The sequence below is a fragment of the Myotis yumanensis genome, unplaced genomic scaffold, assembly GCF_028538775.1.
Source record: "Myotis yumanensis isolate MYYU_CA2020_CCGP unplaced genomic scaffold, mMyoYum1.0.hap1 SCAF_11, whole genome shotgun sequence".
Taxonomy (NCBI): Eukaryota; Metazoa; Chordata; class Mammalia; order Chiroptera; family Vespertilionidae; genus Myotis; species Myotis yumanensis.
The window spans coordinates 12799355-12819234 of NW_027223762.1; the positions used below are offsets into that span (position 1 = coordinate 12799355).

Sequence of the window (19880 nt, forward strand, 5' to 3'; positions counted from 1 at the left end):
TTGATTGTATTGGTAGGACTACATTTCACTTTAACTGTTGGAAATTTAACATCCAAATCGAGATATACTGTAAGTGTAAATATATACCAGATTTCAAATTTAGTATGAAAAAGTAAAATGTTGATTACAGGTTAAAAATGTATTTTTTATATACTAGGTTACATAAAATATGTTATTAAATTAACTTGTTTATTTGCACTTTTTAAATGTGACATTAAAAATATAAAATTACACAATAAAAATAAAGTTAAATTTATATATATACATACAGATACATATGTGTGTGTATATATATATATATATATACACACACATATATAAATTACACATGTGGCTCACATTATATTGGACAGCATTGCTCTAGCCCACTAAGTCCAATCTTGTTTTCCACTCCTTCCTTTAACAGGGAAGTTTCTGAGGGTCAGGTAGGAGAAGCTGTGCCTAACTCCTGGAACACCCAAGAGGGCATGGCTGCTTGGGTCACTTTGAGTATGGATTTCAGAGCTTTTAATTAGGGTCTTGGAGTAGTTTCCTACTTTGCCTATTTATACCTCCTTTTATACCCTACAAATGTTTTGACCACAAAAGTAATACTAAATGTAGTAACGTTACCACCAAACATGGTAGAGATTATACATATTGTTAAATATGGATGGATGAACATTGTTTCAAATTGTATTAGATTATAGCACTATATGTTTATTTACACTTATAATCAGCTACTCAAATAGCATGCTCATACAGTACACTCAAGTATAAAAAAATTATCAGTTTATGAGAATTCCTCAAAATACATATACCATACATCTCTGCTAGAATTATTTTTAACTTTAATAAATACCAATAAATGCTCTTAAGTAAATTTTGTAACATATTAAGAAATTTACTAGTAAGGAAATGTTTTTTTGTGTGTGGATTACTTTTTAATATAATACTTGATATTGATTATAATTAATTTCTAGGAATTGTTTGCCTTGTTCTATAAAAAATTTGAGGTGTCATATAATCATGATAAAATTATGTCAATGCAAGCAAAATGTTATCAGGAAAAAAGAGTATCACAAATAGATTATAAGTCAGTATAGTTTCTTTAATTAACTTTCAAAATTGGTTTTGAGTTCCCTTGTAGTCAAAGCAAATAGTATACAGGATCTTATTTCTTGGGAAGAGGAGGTATATCAATTAACCAAAGGAAGTGTAGCATTTCTTAGCACTGAATTCTAAAAGCACTTTCTCATATGAGTCGCTGTCACAACAATTTAGTAGCAAGTTCAATAATCTCTCACATCACTGCATCTGGTGGTATCATCCAGTTAATTGTTTTCATATAGAAATGAGTAAGAGTGTGATAAATAATTATATGTTTTATTTTTACAGGAATCTTGGGAAAGCAAAATGAGGCATAATCAGCTGTGTTGTGAGACACCACCTACTGTTACTGTTCATGTAAAATCTGGGTCAAGTAGATCACATCAGCCTAAAAAACCTATTAACCTGAAGCGTCCTATTTTTAAAGATAGTTGGCCAGCATCTGAAAAAAATGCGCAGAATAGCAACAAGTCTAAACGCCCCAAAGGACCCTGTCTAGTTATACAGCGTCAGGAAATGACTGCTTTCTTTAAATTATTTGGTAGGTTTAAAATATTATAATTAGAGAGTACTTAAAGTGAGAGAATGTAAAGATCTATTTCATCATTTTCATAATAATCAGAGGATGCTCTTATTTTCTGTCAGATTTCTCATTTCCAACCAAGCCTATTTTAATTAGTCTTTTTTTAAATGTTGGATTTTGATTCTTTTGGATTAGAAATTCTAACTCATCTCACTTCTAGACTACTTAAATACAAGTGTCAAATATAAATATTGGGCAATTCAAGTTCATAGCATGAGTTTTCTTTGACCTAAAGTAAAACACTACATAAAATCTCAGCCAAGCCAACAACCCTGCTTCAAGATTTTCTTCAGTGCTATAACTGAGCTATTGAATTTGTTCAGATCATGAGACAGTGTTACTTTTTTTAAAAAGATTTTTTTATTGATTTTTAGGAAGGGAGAGAGAGAAAAACATTGATATGAAAGCAAAACATTGATCACCTGCCTCCTGCACATCCCCTACTAGGGATTGAGCCAGAAATCTGGGCATGTGCCCTGACGGGGAATCAAACCGGAGACCTATTGGTGCATGGGAGGATGCTCAACCAACTGAGCAACATTAGTGGGGCAAGTCATTATTTTTTAAAGACTGAGTTCTGTATCAGATTCCATTTCCACCTGTTAAAGATTGACTTTGGAAAGTAACAAAAAGCTACTCGAGAGTTACCCAATACCTATTTCTCAAAGAGCTATTGGGATATTCAATAAATCAAAAAGTTCTACCATTCCCACTCCAGTCTAAGCTATATATGAAGGCAATTTAGAGCATCATTTATAATCTCCTTACGTAGAAAATCTTCAAAAGGAAACATTCTCTCTTTAAAAGACAAGTCATAGCTATCTTTTATTGTAGATGATGATTTAATTCAAGATTTCTTGTGGATGGACTGCTGCTGTAAAATTGCAGACAAGGTAAATTTAGTAATAATATAATCATTAACCATTGTTATTATATTACTAAACCATCAGAACTTTTATGAAACCTTATAAGAATTTTCTTCTTATTGATTAAGTTTAGGAAAAGAACTAGCCTGCATTGCTTCTTGAAAGTGGAATCCTTGCATATTAACTTTAAAATTAGAATAAACTATAGATTCATTCTGTATTTTGGGGAATTGTATAGTATTAGTGATTAGATTTAAAAGACCTTAGACTTATATCTGTTTGATTGAAAACAAGAATCAGTATAGATTTAATATGTTTAGATCAGAATTATTACCTTTTTTTCAGGCTGTAGAGAAAGAATATTCTGAGATTCATTCCACTAAGGCAGTCTATTATACATTTTAATATTTTGTAGGTAATTTAGATAAAACAAATCCCAATAATCTTACAGAGTAAAATTAGCATCATTTTCTTTATTTAGGTATCAATGTTTCATTAAAAAAAAAAAATTGTGCTAACTTACATTCTTAGGACCGGACCATGCTGTTACATACTTTTTTAATTTAGCTGAAGTTATTATGATTTCAGCTTTGTGAATGCCATCTTACACTATGTAATCATAGAAAATTCAGCATGACTTCACATCACTCTTAATGTGCCAACTAACAAAAAAAAAAAAGGAATGAATAAGTTACTATTGGTGTGAACTTTTTAAAATTTCAGGTTTAAAATAACAGATAAAATTAGAGAAGTTTTGTTTTTTAATTTTGGAAAATTTCAACCATACACAACTTACGGTAGATATTAAAACAAAGACCCTCCAGGAGCCTACCCACCAACTGTGGGCCATTCTTATTTTTTCTAATCCCTCTCCCCAAAAGCAGACATCCTAATATTTTATCCATAAATATTTTAAGATGTATCTCTAAAAAATTATATATTTTTAAACATAATCACAATGTCACTAACACTTTTAAATGTTGACGGTACTGCCTTAATATCAAATATCCAGTTCATGTGGCATACTTTTACACTGGATTATATTAAGTGCATTATAATAATTAAAGTTGTTGGACAGCAGGGGGCAGTGCTTTCAAAGTAACTAACCAGGAGCACTCTGTTTTAACACTATCATATTGAAAACTTGGAATCTCCTTTATGGCCAATTCTGCGAAGGTAGGATAAACAGGCATTTTATGAGAAGGAAATCTAATACATCAATATTACAACTTGTTTTTAAATGAAACAGCCAGAGCCTGGCATAGTGTCTTAATACCAGGCTAGACATATGTCTTTTTAATAATAAATATAAAACTTTTTTCAATGAAAATAAATCCATGTTATTCTAATTTTTGATTCAGAGTTATTTTTAAAAGATTATATTAGAAAGTGAATATGGATGACTATAACTAAAAGAATTCAGGGGGGAAAATGTGTATATAACACATCAAACCAATGTGGCAACATACAAATGGTGAATCTAGGTGAAGAAGATATGTTTATTCATTTTATGATTATTTTCACCTCTCTATAGGTTTGATATTTAAGATAGAAAAAATTGTGTTTTTGGTTCAAAAATATTGACAATAAAATTTAGAAATTCATTCTAGTTATAATCTTAATCATGATAAATGATCGAGAATTAACTTCTCACTGTTTACATGGATTACAGGAGCCAAAAAATAAGGACCTGAATAGGTAATTCTGTAATAAGGATCAATAATGCTTTATTGTTTAAGCTTGTTAGTCATCTTAAAGGTAACTGTTTTAAAGCAGTTTTACTTATGAAAACACAACATTCATATTAACTTTTAACTTTTTTTCCTATAGTATCTTTTGGCTATGACCTTTGTTTATTTCAAGAGGGCTAAATTTACTATAAATGAGCATACCAGGATAAATTTCTTTATTGCTCTGTAAGTATGCTTTCTACTGTGATTTTTGTGGTAGTTATTTATAATATATATGATACTTTATTTCAAACAAAGGCTGTTTAAAATCTGATGTATATCTTTGAATAAACCTTCTGGTATAAAAGCTACACATTTTTTATTTTAATAGGATATGTTCTTTTCAATGATCTTATCCTGCTTTATGCCTAAGGTTTATTATTCCACTTGAATTTGTACTTGTACATTTTTCAGTGTTTCATATAAATTGTCCCAGATTATCCTCTTTTGTACTTAGGTTTTTTAAAGCCAGAATATATATATGTATGTATGTGTATATATATATTTCCAGTTAATATATAGTAAAAATCATTATCCTCATTGCTCTTTTACATTGAACAGCTTGCAGAAAATGCTCTAGACATACTCGTGGATTTCTGTCTATAACCTAAGTGTTAGTCATATCTGATACCTATAGTATCCACTCAGTACTTTACTAAACACACTGTACTTTAACCAAGGCATATTGTTTCCAATTTCTTCCACTGACTTTATAGTAGTCAGTTTATACTAGCTTTGTGATCTAGTAAATGGTCTTAATGACATGGCTTTCTAATCCATGGGTCAAAATTCTGCTAGAATATATGTAAATTAAGAATATGTATCTCTATCTCAAAACCTTTTATACCTAGTACCTGGATATAGTGCTGCAGTTGGAAATGTATGAATATAATTTTAAGTACTTAACTAGGGAAGTACAAACTAAAATATTTAAGTTGAATACCAAAACAACTGTTAGCATTATAGGATAAGTTTTTACTTAAAGTCTGCTTAATTCAGAATCAAAGAAATTTATCTCTGCATACATTCAGGAGACACATTTTCCCATACATGGAAAAAAATGAATTCAATATGAAATTTGGTAATGATTGCTAAGTTGGGGGAATATAATAGTATTAGCTAATACTGAGTATTAAGTGCAAGGCACCACAAAATATTTTTTATAAGTTCACTTAATCTTCCGATGATATACACTTTTTAATTATCCCCATCTTACAGATAGGGAAATTAAAGCTTAGATTAAGTACTTTTCAAGATCACAAGTTAGTAAGTGGCAGAGCTGGGGCACAAATTCAGCTGTGACTTGCCAATGGCCAAATTCAGCCATTGACCACTAGCTATAATGCTGTTTACATTGTATTTACAATGTTTAGTATTGTATTGTATTTGTATGTTGATGCAATATCTGTTTTTTAGTTTTTTTCTCATCTGAAGATTAGCAACAAACCAAAAGCTTTAGTTTAAATCATACTAGCTGCCTAAAATTGGATTTATTTGACTTTTTTGGTAAAGTTATTAACAGTAAAGTGATGTGTCAACTTATACTATGTAGTAGTCTGTGAGGTTGCATTGCATGTTGTATATTAAAAATAACATGAATTATAATTTTCATTTTATATATAATCATACTTTTGTACAGCCTGACTCAATAATTCTCCATAGTTTCTCACTTAGCCATAGTTCTAACTCAAGTTCTTTTCCTTTCTATATATTCTTAAAACACTGAACTTCAATTATCATTCTTCCAATCTCTTTTACAGTTCTTTTTTCATACTCAGTTGCCTCTTCTACTTGACTGTAGGCATAAGGGCAAGGAGCATGTATTTAACCTTTTCTTGCATCCTTTAGTGGCTAACATATAAAAGGTTCTTAATTCTTTATTTGAATAAACACAATTAATTATTATGCAAAAAATAGACTCTGCTCCAAGAAAATATTAACTATTTCAAATTACAAGGGGACTTATATGTATACAATGCAGATATTTCATCACGTTGAGACTGAAAAATTGTTAATCTAGAGTAGAATCATGATGTCTGATATCATGGTGCATTATAGATTTTTCATGTTTCACTTAGCAAGCATGAAAGGAACCGATCTCCCACTCTGTCTACCCTTTACTAAGAACTCTCAGGGATACTAAAAGTAAGAAATTACATAATTTTACAGAGGACAAGATTGGATTCACATAACTGAATGGTTTTAACAAGGTAATACTAAAATATGTACAATTATTTTAAGGAAGGATAAATAATATGTAGGTACTCATTTTATATTAATGTAACTAAATATGAATATGCACGTGATTTTAAAAAATACATAAGGGGTCCCTGCCAGTGTGGCTAAGTGGTTGAGCATCGACCTACGAACTAGGAGGTCACAGTTCAGTTCCCAGTTGAGCACATGCCTGGGTTGCTGGCTTGATCCCAAGTGGAGGGCGTGTGGGAGGCAGCTGATCAATGATTCTCTCTCACCATTGATTTTTCTGTCTTTCCCTCTCCCTTCCTTTCTGAAATAAATAAAAGTATATGTTTTTTAAAAGGTACATAAGAGGGTATACAATTAAAAGTAAGTCTTCTATCTCAAGACCTTGGTCTCCTTCCTCAAGGACAACTGTTTCATGTGTATCTGTCTAGAAATAATTTTCTGTACATGAAGCAATGTGTATATTACATGAAGTATATGCTACACTTCTGTACTTTTAAAAAATTTTTTAATGTGAAATATGTACAAAAATAGCACATGGGCCTGGCCAGTATGTCTCAGTAGATTGAGCATCTTTCCATGCAGTGAGAGATCACTGGTTGGATTCCCAGTTTCCGGCTTGATCCCCAGTAGGGGATGTGCAGGAGGCAGCTGATCAATGTTTCCCTCTCATCTAGAAACTCACTCTCTCTCTCCCTCTAAAATAAATAAAAACTTTATTTTAAAAGTGATCTTTTAAATAGCACATGGTATATGTAGCTATATAGTTCGTTCTCACTGCAGAATAATAATATTCTATTGTTGCTTATATATTTGGATTTTTTTCTACCATCTTGTGTACTTTCTATGTGTTCCATTTATTCTGTTTCTTCTGTCCCCTCCATTTTTATCTTTTTTGATTTGAGATTTTTTAATTATTTTTGACACCTTTTTTACTTCTACTTGTTTAGGAACTATGCAATTTATATCTATTCTTTTAGCAATTACCCAAGTTATTTTTAATCACACAACCTTGAGCATTTTAACTCCAATTATCCAACAATTATCCATTTAACTCTTTTTTTTACAATTCTGTAGTTTTGTCTGATGTCCAAAGGTATTATTGTTTTATACATTCAACATTTGTTTATATTTACCCTCATATTTATACCATTGCTTCCTAGTCCTTGCATCTCAAACCTCTCACCTAGGATCATTTGCCTTCTTTCTAACTGCTTTTGAGGTCTCTCTCTCTCTCTCTCTCTTTTTTTCTTGATGTTTATCTATTAATTCTAGTATCTTCAGACTTCAGGGTCTGTTTCTGCTCATGGTACCTTAAGTGCTTTGTAATTTTCTTATTGTAAGTTGCCCATTTTTCTTGGAAAGTCGTCTATGGGGCTTGCATTGTTTCCATTGGGAAATCTGCTCCATTCTTATCTCTTTTCCTGTGTTATTCAACTTACCATTTTCCCCGACTGCTTTTAAGATTTTCTCTTTATCATTGGTTTTGAGCAGTTTGATTATGATATGTGCCTTGGTGCTTTGGGCTTCAAGAAGCTTCTTTGTGGGTTTATAATTTTCCTCAAGTTCTTAAAATTTTTAGCCATTTATTTCTTCAAATATTTTTTTCTGTCCACCTGCCACCTTTTAGGGACTCCAATTTCCCTTTTATTAGGCTGCTCGATGTCTCGTGGCTCATTGATGTTCTGTTTATTATTTTTGTTTATTTTCTCTACATGTTTAATTTTGGATAGTTTATGCAGTTATGCAGTTTATGCCGTTATGTCTTCAATGCACAAGTTTTTTCTGCTGCAATATTTAATCTGCTATTAATTCCACTCAGTGTATTTTTCATCTACACATAGTTTTCATCTCTAAATGGGTGTCTTAACTTTAACATCTGGAATAGTTATAACTGTTTTAATGTTCTTATCTGTTACTTTTACCATGTATTAGTACAGTGGGGCCTTGACTTACAAGTGTCCCGACTAACGAGTTTTTCTAGATACCAGCCGTCTGTCTCTCGGCTGATTTTTTTGCTATGAGTTGTGAGCTAAAATTCGGGTTACGAGCCAGCTTCAGATACCCCATCGCTAGTTGGCGCAGCACGTCACAGTGAACGCCACAACATCAGCCCAGCATCACGTGTCTCACTCGTTCACTTTTAAGATTTGACATACGAGTAATTTGAGTTACGAGCTCCGTCACGGAACAAATTAAACTCATAAGTCAAGGCCCCACTGTATGTCAGTTTTGATTGATTGATTGGATTGTGTTCTGCTTCTTTGTATGCCTGATCCCTCTCAAGCATTTGACAGGATATTGATTTTCATTTGTGCATAAGAAACTACCTGATTGCCGCAAAAGGCCATCAGAAAGAATTAGAGGGGAGCAATGCCTAAAATTTATCCAGGACTGGAAATAGTGTCTGTTCCCACTAGCCAGACTGAGAAAACTCATAATTGACAGGATATTGTGTAGATTATTCAGGAAGGTGTTGCATCACTAGTAGAAAATAATTAGCCCCAGACTGAACATTGCTCCAGATCCACCAAAAGCATAACCTGAAAGGATCAGAATGTTTCCAAGTAACTGCATCCCAGAACAAAGCTCAAGATTTATAGGAATACACAGATACGCACACAAAAGAGAGTTCACAGATATTCAGAACTCATTAAGGTAAAATTCACTGTATCTCTATTTTTATTTTTTTAATTATAGTAAGATTGAACATCTTTTATGTTTATAGTGCTTTGTATTTTTTTGTGAACTGCCCATTCCTATCCTTTACCTATTTCTTTCTTTGAGTCATTGGTCTTCTTTGTTAGGTATCTGGCTAATACAGTTGAGGAAGATGAAGAAGAATCCAAATATGAAATTTTTCCATGGGCTTTAGGGAAAAACTGGAGAAAATTGTTCCCTAATTTCTTAAAATTAAGGGACCAACTCTGGGATAGAATTGACTATAGGGCTATTGTAAGCAGGCGATGCTGTGAAGAGGTAAGATTTGAAAATACTTTATATGTGTAATCTCTGTCTTTTGTTCATATAATTTTCCTTGTTTTTTAATGTGCTTCTAACATTTTATCTTTTTGTATATATAAGGGTAGATCATTAACCTTGGTTACCATGAATACAACTTGTGTATTGCATTGTTGATGTTTTAATTTTATACCATAAGAATTTAAAATTGTGATTTCTGTTTCTCAGAGCAGTCTGTTTCTGTAGGATTTTTATTTCAGTTTGTTTCTCTTGTCTAAAAGATCACCAATATATTGGAAAAGGATAAGTGTGCATATTTCAAAATATCTATGGTAATATCATTGGAGTTGAATAATAATTTCATTAAATAAAATATATGAAATTCCAAGTCCAAAGATTTAAATGTGAATTGCATGATATAAAATTTATATAAATTTAAATGTTTAAAAACCATAACTTTTTTCACATAGAATACATAAAGTTTCCTTGATGCCAGATTTTATTAAGATAAAGCAGAAAGACACTAAAAGTTAAAAGATTGGTTATTTTATTTAATGTTCTGGTTTTCAATAAAGAAGAAAATTAAGGTTTAAACTAAAGAAAAATTTTAAAGAAGAAAATTAAATCAGTGATCACTGTAAGCCAATATTATTTAAGAAAACTTTGATAGCCCTGGCTGGTTTGGCTCAGTAGGTAAGAGCGTTGGCCTGTGGACTGAAGTGTCCCAGGTTCGATTCTGGCCAAGGGCACATGCCTAGGTTGCGGGCTCGATCCCCAGTGGGGAGCGTGCAGGAGGCAGCTGATCAATGATTCTCATCATTGATATTTCTATCTCTCCCTCTCCCTTCCTCTCTAAAAAATCAATAAAAATATATTTTTAAAAAAAAGAAAACTTTGATAAATGTGAGCTAGGTAATGCTATAATTAAATGAAGTTATATCCAGTTAAATGGACTATAGGCCAAAAGAGACAATGGATTAGTGTCAAACCTAAGGAGAACTTTAGGGGCATATCATAAAACTCTGCCCAGAACTAACCATGTTAGTTATATTTATTAATGAGATAAAGATTTAGCAAGTATGCATATTTGTAGATTAAAATAGGAGGATTGTTGAATGTTGGGGAAAATTCAAGGATTCAGAAATAACTTAGAAATTCAAACCTTCATACACTTCTTTTGGGAATGTAAAATAGTGTTGGTTTGGTAAACAGTCTGGGTGTTCCTCAAAAAGCTAAACATAGAATTCCACATGAGGTCAGTATATAGGTACACTTCCCTAGTTTGACTTCTTAAATACTAGTAGCTACCATTTTCCAGTTGCTTATAATGTGATACAGATTTTACACATATCTAACCATCAGAACAACCCTGAGGTAGAATACTACCCCCATTTGAGATATAAACGAATTGAACCTCAGAAAGGTTAAGTAACTTGACCAGTATCATACAGCTAGCAAGTGGCAGAACCAGGATAAGAAACTAAAACTGACTCTAAAGGCAGTGATTTAGCTAACAAACCTTAGACAACAGTGACTGATAATGTAGTGAGGAATCTTAATTGCTTCATAAATAATTCATGTAATCCTCACAACAACCCTCTATAATAGACACATTCTCTTCATGTTACAGATGAGGAAACTGAGGAACAGAAAGGTTAAGTAACTTACCTTTGTTCTTACCATATCCCTTGCCATAATTGCAAACATTTTAGGATTAGCCTAACATACATAGTTGGAAACCTCAATTAAATATATTCTTCTCAACCCAGTATATTCCAAAGTTAATCATTGTTTTGGGATAACTGTATTGTTTTTCACAAACTTAAAATATTCAGAATTGAAAAACCTAGAAGGTTGCTTCAGTCCTGTTTCCTATTTGAAATAATTTAAATTATTGTCATGGGTTCAAGCAATGAATCACTTTATAGGTAAATACTGTCGTATCTAGAGATGCTTTTTTTTTTTTTCAAGATTGGTAACTTAGATTTTTAAATCTAGTTTTAAAAATAGCTGTTCTTTTTTCCCCTTTCCCTTCCCTTTTTTTCAGAGAGGAAGTGAGAGGGAGAGAGAGATGAAAACATCAAGATGAGAGAGGATCAACACTGGGAATCAAACCCATAGCCTGGGCATGTGCCCTGACTGGGAATTGAACCATGACCTCCTGGTTCATAGGTTGACGCTCAACCACTGAGCCACGCCAGCTGGGCTAGAGATAGCTGTTCTTAAGTTATATTTTTTGTGCTTAGTTTTACTAAATCTAAAAAACTTACTAAAATTCTAAAAGAAAGCTTTCCACTATAGGTTATGGCCATTGCTCCAACCCATTATATATGGCAACGAGAACGCTCTGTGCATCACAGTGGAGCTGTTAGAAACTACAACAGAGATGAAGTTCAACTGCCCCGGGGACCTAGTGCCACACCGGTAGACTGTTCACTCTGTGGTAAAAAAGGAAGATATGTTAGACTGGGATTGTCTTCATCATCATCTTTATCCAGTGATACAGAAGAGGTGATGGAAAAACATTCTCAGGAATCACACAACTCAATGAGCAAGATAGTTGATCCTTCTCAAGCTTATAGCTATCCTCAAGGTATGATTTAGTGATATGTCAGAATTAGATTTATGCAAGTTATTAATTCAAGTTAGTTGACCTACAGACAGGGATACATAACATATTCTACAACAATATGAATTAAATTAGTATTGAAACTTGTCCCCTTTTCAGTTACTTTTTGTCTGTGTTACTGTTTTTGTTGGTAGCTTACCTAAACTAAAAGGTTTGTAATGTGATTTATGTTAAAGTGAAACCTAATCACCCTGGGTCTCAAATATTTTAAGAGCACTTGAAATGTTTATTCAAAAGAAATTTTAAAAGGAAAATAAATTTACTTGTAATCTCATCATCTAGTTTTATCAGTGATTAACTATTGGTTTTCTTCCATACTTTTTTATTTTAAAAGTTTAATGCCACTATGCTACAAGGTTGAAAAACACAGAAGTCCTTTGTCTTACCCCTCCTTTTTTTCTATACACTTTTTAAAATTGAGATATAATTGATACATAACATTGTATTAGTTTTAGGTGTACAATATAGTTTGATATGTATATATTGCAAAATGATTGCCACAATAAGTTAACATTCATCACCTACATAGTTAGAGTTCTTTCCTTATGATGAGAACTTTGAAGATCTATTCTCTTAGCAACTTCCAAATATACAATACAGTACTGTTAACTGTATTCACCATGCTGTACATTACAAACCCAGGACTTGCTTATCTTATAACTAGAAATTTGTACCGTTTGTCCACATTCATTCATTTTGCCTGTCCCCCTAATTCCTGCCTTTTGAAACCACCAATAGGTACTATGTATCTATGAGTTTGATTTTTTATTTTATTTTAGATTCTACATATAAGTGAGATCACACATTATTTATTTTTCTCTAATTTATTTTACTTAGCATCATGCCCTCAAGGTCCATCTATGTTGTCAAAAATGTTAGGATTTCCTTTTTTCCGACTGAATAATATTCCATTGTATACACATACCACATTTTTAAAAGCTATTTATCTGTCATTGGACACTTAGATTGTTAAATAATATGGCAATAAACATGGGGGTGCAGATGTCTTTTCGAGATAGTGTTTTTATTTCCTTCAGTGATATTGCTGGATCATATAGTAGTTCTATTTAAAAAACAAAAAAACAAAACCTTTATTGTTGAGAGTATTACAGATGTCCCCCCTTTCTTTACCCCACCCCAGGCCTTCACCACCCTATTTACTGTCTGTGTCTATGGGTAATGCATGTATGCATATAAGTTCTTTGGTTAATCTCTTCTCACCCACCCTCCCTTCCCTCTGAGATTCACCAGTCTGTTCCATGTTTCCATGCCTCTGGTTCTATTTTATTTTAATTTAAATTTATTTTTAAAAATATGTTTTTATTGATTTGAGAGAGAGGAAGGGAGAATAGATAGAAACATCTATAAAGAAAAACACATTGATTGGCTGCCTCCCACACAACCCCTATTGGGGATCAAGCATGCAACCCAGGCATGTGCCCTGACCTGGAACCGAACTGTTAACCTCTTGATTCATGGGTTGACGCTCAACCACTGAGCCAAACCAGCTGGGCTGGTTCTATTTTATTCATCAGTTTATTTTGTTCATTAGATTCCTTGTTGTTTATTTTGATTTTTAGATTCAATTTTTGATAGTTATGTATTTATTGCCCATACTTGGATCTTTTTTCTTCTTAAAAAAGACCCTTTAACATTTCATGTAATATTGGTTTTGGTAGCAATGAACTCCTTTAGCTTTTTCTTGTCTATAAAGCTCTTTATCTGGCCTGCAATTCAAAATGGTAGCTTTGCTGGGTAGAATAAGCTTGGTTGTAGGGCCTTGATTTTCATCACTTTAAATATGTCTTGCCACTTCCTTCTGACCTGCAAAGTTTCTGTTGAGAAGTCAGCTTACAGTCATATGAGTGCTCCCTTGTAGGTAACCAACTCTTTTCTCTTGCTGCTTTTAAGATTCTCTTTGTCTTTAATCTTTGGCATTTTAATTATGACATCTTGGTGTGTACCTCTTTGGGTTCATCTTATTTGAGACTCTCTGTGCTTCCTGGACTTTTTGCTAGCAGATTTTTGTGCATGGTATAAGTAGTGGTCTAGTTTAAGTCTTTTGTAGTGATTCCAACACCGTTATCCTTTCCCGGTTACACATACATTCTTGGCTTCTTTGTTGTAAATTAATTGACCATAGTTGTGTGAGTTTATTTCTGGGCTTTCTGTGCTGTTCCATTGATCTATGTGTCTGTTTTTATGCCAATACCATACCATTTTGATTACTGTAGCTTTGGAATACTATACACTGAAAACCTGATTTTAAATCATGACATAGTACAAGTACCATATTTATTTGCACATTTCATTTTTGTTGGGATTTAAGTAGCTTTGAACAATGGTGTTTTATATTAGAAAATAATCTTACAAACTAGAAATACTTTTAGTCAATCACACAATTTTTATTTAAATTTATAAAGGTATAGTATTTCTCTGATATTTCTCAATTTGAAACAATCAGAATAGTATTCTAGCAGAAATCCTTCTTATAGAGCCTTTCTTCCAAATTTTCACCCATCTGAAGACAGGACTGATAGATTTCTTATGGTTCTTTCTAACTCTGTGAGACCCACATTATTTCAGAATTTCACCTATTTATTTTTACCACATCTTTATGAGATTAACAGTGGCCACTGAAGTTTCACTTAAAGAGAAACTAGACTCTTAAGAAAGTAGGGGTCATGTCTCATTGTTTCATTTCCTGGTCTTAGTAATCACTACACAAATTTGACTCATGGAATATGTAGTCTATTGCCTCACAACACTTACAAGCATAATTTTTATTGGTTCACTCATATTCGAAGGTAAATAGGATCTACTATAGGAAATAGTAAAATAAGAATTTCCTTCTAGCACTTGGAGTGCGGGAAACGAGTTAAGTCGGCTCGCGTGAATTGCGCGTACTCCGCGGGAGCCGTCTTAACTCGGTTCATATAGATTTGCGGTGGAGTGCGGGAAACGTGTAAACTCGGGCCGATTGTAACTGCGTATTACCAAATATTTGTTTGTTTGCCGTTCACAAAGATACCTACCTGCGTATGCGAACTGTTTCATACCCATTGGGGTAATAGGTATCATAAAAATCCCTGATTTTGCGCGGGAAACCTAAATAATTGCCCGCGCCATCTTATATTTTGGCGGGAAATTCACCCGACACCGTAGTGCTAGCATCCCTCCCCTACTTCCCAACTCCTTTTACCTACACTCTTTGATCCTTATAATAGGTAAGATTTACTAGATGTTTAAAATGTTCCAGGCAACATTTTGTGTTAAGCATTTTACACCATAAACTTATTTATTATTCACAGCCAAACCTAAGGTAAATACTATTATCTCCACTTTACGATAAAGAAACTGAGGTTTAGAGAGATTAAACAATTTGCCCAAGATGGTGGAGTGACATTTGAACCCAGGAATGACTCTAGACTAGCGCCTGAATTCCTAACTCTTATGCTTTACTGCCCCTTTTGATGAAATCCTGCCTTTGTGGTAAAAATAAGGGCCACACAAGTCTGTCAGCAGACTGCTATGGACTAAGGAAGCAGTGGAAGCATTAAGAACCAAGTCCATGATGAACGTTTATATGGAGTGAACTGGAAGAGAATACCAACCAGCATTTGAACAGATATTTACAGAAGCATTATATTTTATACAAATTAGCTCCTGTAGTTTCAAGGACAGTAGCACTCACTATATTTTAGGCTTTGATATCTTAACAGGAAATCAGAATGTAGCCAGGGAATAGAGCTCTACCAGTCACCTTGCTCTGAAAAAAAACAAAAAGCAGGTCTTTGAGGGATTGTGGATGAAAAGTGTGGTTAGGCCCTAGCCAGTTTGGTTCAGTGGATAGAGTGTCGGCCTGCGGACTGAAGGGTCCTAGGTTCAATTCCGGTCAAGGGTACATGCCTGGGTTACAGACTCATTCCCCAGTGTGGTGTGTGCAGGAGGCAGCTAATCAATGATTCTCTCTCTTCGTTGATGTTTCTACCTCTCTCTCCCTCTCGCTTTCTCTCTGAAATCAACAAAAAAATATATATATATTTTAAAGTGCGGTTAGGGGAGTTGTAAACAGAATAAATAGAACAGTGCTTTCACCCGTTCCCCCGTCCCCCTTTTTTTAAATCCTCACCTGAGGATATTTTTCCATTGAGTTTTAGAAAGAATGGAAGGGAGGGGGAGAAAGGGAGATAGAGAGAAACATAGACGTGAAAGACACACAGCAATTGGTTGTCTCTCACATGCATCCTGACTAGGGCTGGGGATTGAGCCTGCAACTGAGGTATGTACCCTTGACTGGAATTGAACCCAGGACCCTTTAGTCCATGGGCACTCTATCCACTAAGCCAAACCAGCGAGGGCTCACCCTCTCCCTTGATGAAAGCCATAAAGCCCTGGTTTAGGATAGACAATTCATATACAGGAAGGAACAAGTATTTACTCATCAACTGTTTTATTCAGAGTATTGACTTGAATAAATATAAGACCTTTTGTTTCAGGATGACAGAGAGTAGGCAGTACAAAGAAAAATTTTTATCATACTTAAACATTTAAATTCATTTTCCCTAAAAAGGCTTAATAAGGGAGTATTTGGGAAAGGGAGGGGGAGTGGTTTAAGGGTAACAATGTTATTAGGAGCAGTGATCAGTCTCTCGCTGCCTTAGCGCTGCTGATTCCCTGTAGTGACCTCTGCTAGCAAAATTTTCTTCCTCCTATCAACATGAAGGTGGCTGGAATCACCTAACAGTTTGTGGTTCAATTCAGCTTTCTCCAGAAGAGACACAAAGAACTGATGCTCTGCTCCAGGCTTTTATGCTAAAACTTAGCAATAGGTGCTTACCAATGCTTCCCTCTTTCTTTCAAACACAAGCAAGTAACCTCTCATTTTTTCAGGTAAAATGTTAAAATTCTTTCCTCAAAACAAAATGTTCAGAAAACAAGTTTTATATATAAACATGTTTATGACATTTATTAAGAACATAATATTTTTCTTTTGTCAAGGCTGGGGGCGGAATAGATGAGGCATTCTTTACAAATTTAGGTACATCACACTCACTAATCATGTGCTAGGCATTTTATAAAGGTAGCCTCTTTTAACACCTGACCTGTTCCCCCAAAATCTTTGAGTGGCACTATGATACTCATTTTACCGCTGAAGACACAAACTCAGAAAAGTCACAGTTGCACCCTGCCGGCATGGCTCAGTAGGTTGAGCATCCACCTATGAATCAGGAGGTCACAGTTCGATTCCTAGTCAGGGCACATGTCCAGGGTGGGGACTCGATCCCCAGTGTGGGGTGTGCAGGAGGCAGCTGATCAATGATTCTCTCTCATCATTGATGTTTCTATCTCACACTTCCTCTCTGAAATAAAAATATATTTAAAAAAAAGAAAAGTCACAGTTGCAAGGTAAAAGAGCAACAAGAAAAACAGCAACATGGGAATCCAGTTCTATCTGAATGTACTGCACTTTGTTTTTTTGTTGTTGTTAATCATTGCCAGAGATATTTTCCCATTGATATTTTTAGGGAGAGTGGAAGAGAGAGGGAAAGACAGAAACATCGATGTGAGAGAAACACATCCTTTGGTTGCTTCCTGCAAGGGCCCGGGCCAGGGAGGAGCCTGCAACCAAGGTACGTGCCCTTGACCGGAATCAAATCCGGGACCCTTCAGTCCGCAGGCTGACGCTCTATTCACTGAGTCAAACTGGCTTTTTTAATATTAAATAAACTAGTTGACCCTTAGTGCAGGATTGAACTGCATGGGTCTACTTACATGTGCCTTTTTCTTTCAAGAAATACAGTAAATGTATTATCCTTACAATTTTCTTAACATTTTTTTTTTTTTTTTTTTTTTTTTACCTCTGGCTTACTTTAATAATATAGTAGATAATAGATAATAATATATAAGATGTGTTAACTGACTATTGGTTATTAGTAAGGCTTCCAGTCAACTGTAGACAATTAGTACAGTCTCTCTTCTGCATCAACTGATTCCTAACCCTGGATTGAAAATACTGTTTTCAACCTGCAGTTGAATCAGGATGCGAAACCTGCAGATACAAAGGGCCAATTGTGGTTTTTGGGAAATCAAGTTATACACGGATTTTCTACCGCATGGAGGTTGGCACTTCTAACCCCCCACATTGTCCAAGAGTCAACTGTACATTGTTTCTCTTTGCCTTATGCTGTCTTAAAAAAGCCTTATGACACCTAGGGTAGTCCATCTGAAACATGAATATGTATTAATACATATTACCTAAAGACTTCATACTTTAGAGTGAATCCAAGGGAAAAAAACAATATATCAAACCTTAGTTTGGTTTTGTAGACAGGCCTGGGAAATTCTATTATATAATCTAAAATCAAATAATTTTTCCTCAAAAATCCTTCTCTGAACTTATTTTTGTCACCCCTATTCTAGTCATTCAGGTTTAAAACCCTTAAACTTAATGAAGGCATAATCAGGGCTTATAAATTAGTTATATAATAAGGGCAATGGTAATTACATGGCCAACATTTAGGAGCACAAAAGATTCCAAAATTAATTCTGTGTGTGAGGGACTTGGTGAAGGCTTTTCAGAGGAAGTATATGAACTGGCCATTGACTGAGTCCAGTTTTGCCCAGAGAAGGGAAAAGGATTCTGAATAGAGGATAAAAGTTTGAAACTATATTGCTTCTCTCCCACTGCATCCAATAAATTACCAGCTTGTTTGGTTCTTCCTTCACTATATATTTTTTACATCTGCCCCTTTTCCTCACATTATTATTTATTACTACCTCATAGTTGTATACTATGTATTACTATGAAATTTCTGATTTAACAGTTTTTCTTTCCTTTGAATACTCAGATACCACTAACAGACTGACTTTAAGAAATTATCTTTTACATGACCATATAACCTTCAGAAGTTTCCTATTATCTCTGAAGTATAAAGTTTGAACTTAAAGTCTTCCACAATCCAAGAGCTATACACCTAAAGTTTTCCCTAGAACAAACAAGGCAACAGATGAGAGAATACATGATCCAGTTTAGGCTTAAAACCATTAGCACTTTTATTGACTATATATACAGGGTGGAAAAGGCAGGGGGCCCTTGGAAAACACTGAGTAGACAGTTATGAGTCATTCACAAATCTCTAGGATTCACACTATGGTAAGTAAGAGCCAGACATAAACAGAAATCTAACTTTAGAAGAAAGTATTTTCCATAAACCAGACCGTAAACATGCTTAGTGTTCGACGAAGAGATGGAGAAAGGTCTTAAGCTGAACTCTGATTACTTATATAAATCTTTTTTGCTTATGTAGTTTGATTTTCAACTCAAAATTAGAATGGACACTGTTAAATCTTGTTCAATTCAGCATCTACTGAGCACAGTGTACTGAGCAGAAACTATTTTTCGTGAAATAAGAGTAGAAGGCACAACTTTTCTTTGCTCTTAGGCCAGTCCCATTCTCCAATCAGTACAATTAAGGCCTGCATTCAAAACAACGAAGGGCAGAATTTTGCTGCTAATTAAACAAAAAGGAGTATTCCATGATGGAATTTTTTTTTTTAAATATATTTTATTGATTTTTTACAGAGAGGAAGGGAGAGAGACAGAAAGTTAGAAACATCGATGAGAGAGAAACATCGACCAGCTGCCTCCTGCACACTCCCACTGGGGATGTGCCCGCAACCCAGGTACATGCCCTTGACCGGAATCGAACCCGGGACCCCTCAGTCCGCAGGCCGACGCTCTATCCACTGAGCCAAACCGGTTTCGGCCATGATGGAATTTAAATATGTACTTCAGAGCTGCTATGTATCTGGAA

At 34.2% G+C, this 19880-nt stretch overlaps 1 protein-coding gene across 2 annotated transcripts in view; it reads left to right on the plus strand.

Annotated features, from left to right (window-relative positions):
- SPDYA (speedy/RINGO cell cycle regulator family member A) overlaps positions 1 to 19880 on the plus strand; it is a 22203-nt gene continuing 2323 nt past the window's right edge. For both annotated transcript variants that reach the window (XM_070428925.1, XM_070428927.1), the window contains exons 1-6: positions 1 to 69; positions 1378 to 1630; positions 2507 to 2565; positions 4369 to 4454; positions 9281 to 9452; positions 11736 to 12027. In XM_070428925.1, coding sequence (XP_070285026.1) covers positions 1396 to 1630; positions 2507 to 2565; positions 4369 to 4454; positions 9281 to 9452; positions 11736 to 12027 — 844 coding nt within the window. In that variant the 5' untranslated portion in view covers positions 1 to 69; positions 1378 to 1395. The remainder of the gene's footprint in view (positions 70 to 1377; positions 1631 to 2506; positions 2566 to 4368; positions 4455 to 9280; positions 9453 to 11735; positions 12028 to 19880) is intronic.